Below are 5,337 nucleotides of genomic sequence, written 5' to 3'. Positions count from 1 at the left end.
CTTGATTCCTTGATTTTTGTTGTAATTTGTTTCATTTGAGTGCCATCGAGTTATAATTCCAATTGAGTGACTAATTTCATTTGCCACTTATGTTATTACTCTTTGACATGTTTAACTTTTAGTTATTAAATTTATTTTAACTTTAAATTTATCAAATGCGTTTCAATATCCCTCCATTTTACTTCATTTTTCCTGTGTTTAAGTTTTATGGATGGTGAATATAAATTTATCTGAATATAGCAGCAGAATCTCTCATCTCTAGGCAAATGAAACCATTCAAAATCTCTCTCATGGGAGGGCCAATACTCTACAGTCTAAAGCACAGTTTCTCAACCTTTTTCTGGTGGTGGCCCCCTTCAATCCAGTGCAAGTTGTTGTGGCCCCTCCATGCCAACTCTGAGTTCTTACCCCCCCCCCCCCCCCCCACACACACACACACACACACGCCTTCCGTCCATCACCTTAATACGCCTAGGGAAGGTATATTATGGTTCTAGTTTGAGTAGTACCATGTACTCAAAACACTAATTTCAGGCATGAATCAAATACCAATATTAATTGGAAAATATTTTATTTGAACACTTATCTATTTACAAAAAGGAATAAAAAACAAGGAATACATGTAGGTACAATTGGCTTTATCTTGAAAGGTTTCAGTGGGATCCCTGTGACTGATGCAAGGCTACCAACTTGTCAATGTTTGGCTTGAAAGCTGTCAGAGAGAGACGTAAATCGCCTCTTTTTTCTAGTCAAGGCGATTTCGTGTCTTTGACAGCAGTACATCACCCGACTGAAACCAGTCTCAACCAAGTAAGACGTGGGAAAGGCAAGTAAGAGCAACTTCACATCTTTCCAGAGTATTGGGTACTTCTTATACACATCTTGATTCATCCACAGCTTCTGGTGTCCTCCACGCTTGAACCTTGCTTGAGCTGTTGTGTTATTCTGAAGTTCAATGAGACTTTCTTGTAGGGTGACATCAACTTCAGATACATCAGCAATGAAGGGATCCACAAACCAGTGTGGCACAGTCATTTGGAGTAGGTCAGAGAAGCGAGTGTCCATATCATTATGCAACTGCTTCAGATGGTCAACATACACTGCTAGGTCATCATCAAGCAGATCGGTGGATATAACTGCTAAGGAAGGAAACTGTGCAAACTCTCGTCTTCCAAGGTTCAACCAGAACAGCTTGAGTTTCCCTTTAAATGTAGTAATTGCCTCCTTGCAGGAAAACATGGTGGAGTTATTTCCTTGAAGCTCTTTGTTCAGAACATTTAGCTTTTCAAATATGTCAGACAGGTAGAGAAAGATGTCACTCTTTGCATCAACAAGTTTCTGTCCAAGTTCTGTCCCACTAAAGAAAGAGATAACACTGTCCCAAAGTGCAACAAAACGGTTCAGGCAATTACCTTTAGAAAGCCACCTGACTTCTGTGTGCAACACAAGTTTTTTTTCAAATTCTTCATTGTTCTTTTCACATAATTGCTGAAAGAGGCGATCTTTCAGTGACTACTTTTTATCGTTGACAGCCCTTGATAACATGCCCAAGTGCTTCATGAAGACGTCCTGCTAGGTTTTTTGGCAAGCAGGTGCTGCCGGTGAACAACACAGTGCACACAAACGACATTAGGAACGCTTTTTTTAAGTAAGCACTGAATCCTCGATACCTTCCTATCATAGCAGCAGCGCCATCTGTTGCACAAGCCACAATGTTCTTGAGTGGAATGTTGTTCTCCTCAAAATAGACCTCAAGTTTTTTGAAGATGGATTCTCCTTTAGTGTCAGTCGTTAATTTCAATGCGAAAAGCATTTCTTGACATATTTCATCTACATCAAGAAACCTCACAAATGCCATCAAAAGAGCAGAATTATCAGGTAAAGTTGATTCGTCGAGTTGAAGCGAGAAATCATTCACCTGCAGTTTTGAGATTAATTGGTTTTCACATCAGCTGCCATCTCATCAATACGGCGTGATACTGAGGAGTTGCTCAGAGGAATAACACTAGTTACCTCTTGTGGACTCTGATTCATGACAGTTGAAAGCACTACAGCCACTGCCGGCATGATCAGAGATTCACCGATAGTATGAGGCTTACCTGCTTTTGCAATCAAATTTGCTATCTTGTAAGAAGCCAACATCCCTCTGTCTACTTTTGCCACTTTTTGGGTAAACATATGATTCACTGTCATCCTCCTTGGAACTCATCACGTAATTTCTTGAAGAAATCTAGCGGCTTGTCTTTCTTGTCTTTATGTGCAGTCTCCAGATGCTTTTTCAGTTTGCTGGGACGCATACTTTCATTTGAGAGTGAGGTCATACACAGCAGGCACATAGGCATTGTAGTATTTTGTGGAGATTCAATGAATCCAAAAGCAAGATATTCGACAGAATACTGTCTGCATTTTTTCTTAGCTGGACTGGTCATGCTTATCTAAAATAAAAACAAACAAAACTCATTAAAACTCAGTACCGCTATTATTGTCTGGGAAATCATTGCCCTCCACATATTCAAACAAGCAAATAAAAAAGCAAAAGTTATTAGCCATAAAAGATACTCTTACCCCTCCCTCAATAACAAATAAAGTGAATAGATAAATAAAATTCATGACAAGTATGTGTGTGTGTGTACTGAGTGTACATGAAAGAGACTGTATGTAAGTATAAATGTATGTTTGTACACTGCATGTAAGTATAAATGTATGTTTGTATGTACATACGTATGTGGATAAAGTTATCTTTCACAAACCTCTTTGGTAGAACTTAAATCAAGTCTCTTCCTCGTAAGTCTATGTTAAACTGAAAGACGGATCTATTATTGAAGAAGAAACAATATAACGGTTATTATTTATAACCCATATACCGTTGCTGTTAAATTGTTTATAAACATCTTAATGGTTGTCGTTCGGAAGTTTACCAGTCAGCATAATCTTTGATAGTTCAGTCTTTTACCACTCTGCTGCTAGAGAGAGAGAGAGAGAGAGAGAAAGAGAGAGAGAGAGAGAGAGAGAGAAAGAGAGAGAGAGAGAGAGAGAGAGAGTTAATGGTTTTTGTCAAGGGTCATAGTTCAGCCTTTTACCACTCTGCCAGCTAGAGAGAGAGAGAGAGAGTGAAGAGATTATTGAATATTTCACTGTCTGCAAAAATTACCTGGTATATTGAATTGAATGATTTTCAAACTAAACTCAAGCATATTAATGATTTATTTCAAAATATTACACATTTATATATTTTGTGGGTCCTAAATTTTCTGTGGCCCCCCATGGCCCCCCATTTTTCAAATTTTGCCTTGTGGCCCCTGAAAAAATCTCATGGCCCCCAAGGGGGCCATATGGCCCACGTTGAGAAACACTGGTCTAAAGGATCACGTTACAAAAATAAGCGTGCACTACTTTAAACTTGTTTCACCTGCATACTTGTAAAAGAAAACGAATTAAAAGAAAATTGTATTTAATGGTATACTTTTACATAGTATATCACACTAATGCTCTCAAAGGGTTGACTTTGACAATGATCCATGACTTTGCACGCTTTCTGTAATCAACAATTTATTCGGATCATGTCAAGATTAGCGAACCCACTGTTTTTCAAGACAATATTATACTGTTTTGATTATATATATATATATATATATATATATATATATATATATATATATATATGTACGAACTGATATTGCTACGGCAGCCGTATCCTGATCACGATAGATATTGGTGCGGCTGTGAATTGCGCATGCGCGAACTCTTGTTTACCGCCTCAGGCATATTATTGACAGCAAAGAAATGGCGATCGAGTGTGAGGTGTGGACAAAGAAGCAGGTAGTAGTGTACTGACTTTATTACTTGTTGTTGTTTTAGATTAAGCTGGCTTTATGCCAGCAAGGGCTCTTGCTCGAGAGCAGCACGTAGTCTTTATTACAGATAAGGGAAATTCAAATATACAGCATGCGGGCGGAAATGTGGTATCCGACCCGCGAGAGAGTAAAAGTGGGTCGGCGAGACCCGATTTGTGTTTCTTGCGAGACATAAAACATAGAATATAAAAGTACATAAAATATGATATTACAAGATATATACATTGGCGGAAAGCCCGCTGAACGCTCTCGAGGAGGGAAGTAAGAACAACGCGATTGTTGAATTATATACAGAGAAAATTGCGATAAGGCGTCGTCCTTACACGAGCAATGTACTGTGTAATAATAAATCAGTTTTCGCCGAAAAACAGATGGTTTAGGTTTCAACGACCTGAAAAAATGCAATAGACGTCTATGAAGACTCAAACTTCCAGAAATTGTATATCCGTAGGTCACGAACGATCGAATCGGCCCTGAAAAGAGCTCCAAAGAGAAGATTCAAAGATTTGAGGCCTAGCTAGTAAAGTAGTGAAACAGTCAGCAGTGCGTCCAATATGGGAAACATGCTGTTAATAAAGACCTGATTTGGATGGTTACTTACGACTGATTAGGCCGTTTACCAGAGGATAGACTTTGGTAGTTTTCCTTACCACCATGAATACAGCAAAGCACGATTTCTGTGTACTTCAAGTCTTCTTTGAATCTCCTCTTCGTAGTTCTTAACAGGGCCGATTCCATCGTTTGTGACCTACGGATATACAATTTCTCGAAGTTTGACTCTTCGTAGACGTCTATTGCATTTTTCAGCGCGTTGAAACCTGAAAACATCTGGTTTTCGGCGAAAACTGATGTATTATTACACGGTTCAGAGGAGATTAAAAAAGATTGAATTTTGAAGTACACAGATAGGTTAGTTTAGTTTTATTTTTCATGTCTATAGTCAAAATCTAAGTATTTAAGTATTATTGTAATTTTTCATATTTTCATTTACTGTCAAATGTTTTGGTGCTTTGATGATGTCAGTATGGTGCTTCACTTTGACATTTTGAATTGAACATGTTCAGCAAACAATTCAGTTCTACTATAATTACCTACTACTGTCGCTGATCTTCTAGTGCCGTACCTATAGCTCTTAGCAACAGCGTACGGCAACTGCTGCATGATTAGCAAACTGGTAAAGGATACGGCTAACTGCCGAACCTACAGCAAGTCAAGATCACAATACGGCACCACTGACAGAATCTGGCGTACCCCCAAAACACACTGTTATTTGTACGGCAGGAAGTCTGAAATAGACGCATGCGCAATTCACAGCCGTACCAATATCTATCGCGATCAGTATACGGCTTCACACACACACATATATATATATATATATATATATATATATATATATATATATATATATATATATATATATATAAAATCAAAGTGGTATAACACTGTCTTGATAAATAATGGTTTCGCTAATCTTGTCACGATC

The 5,337-nt window shown here is 38.2% G+C and overlaps 1 protein-coding gene across 1 annotated transcript; it reads right to left on the bottom strand.

Annotated features, from left to right (window-relative positions):
- Positions 1–693: 693 nt before the first annotated feature.
- LOC135197162 (SCAN domain-containing protein 3-like) lies at positions 694–2,142 on the bottom strand. Its single transcript, XM_064224145.1, has 3 exons — positions 2,014–2,142; positions 1,671–1,918; positions 694–1,357 (listed from the first exon to the last, which is right to left on the bottom strand). Exons 1-3 carry the CDS (start codon positions 2,140–2,142, stop codon positions 694–696), a joined length of 1,041 nt encoding a protein of 346 aa, XP_064080215.1.
- Positions 2,143–5,337: the final 3,195 nt, after the last annotated feature.

This window comes from Macrobrachium nipponense, chromosome 23, assembly GCF_015104395.2.
Source record: "Macrobrachium nipponense isolate FS-2020 chromosome 23, ASM1510439v2, whole genome shotgun sequence".
NCBI classification, from domain to species: domain Eukaryota; kingdom Metazoa; phylum Arthropoda; class Malacostraca; order Decapoda; family Palaemonidae; genus Macrobrachium; species Macrobrachium nipponense.
This window is presented reverse-complemented; position numbering and strand designations above follow the sequence as displayed.

Excerpts from the sequence above, each read along its gene's own strand:
- LOC135197162 (XM_064224145.1), bottom strand. The coding sequence starts at position 2,142 with ATGTTGGCTTCTTACAAGATAGCAAATTTGATTGCAAAAGCAGGTAAG. Across the intron at positions 1,919-2,013 it reads TGAATCAGAGTCCACAAGAG|GTGAATGATTTCTCGCTTCA; the intron begins GTAACTAGTGTT and ends TCAAAACTGCAG. Across the intron at positions 1,358-1,670 it reads GCTGCTGCTATGATAGGAAG|TGGGACAGAACTTGGACAGA; the intron begins GTATCGAGGATT and ends CTCTTTCTTTAG.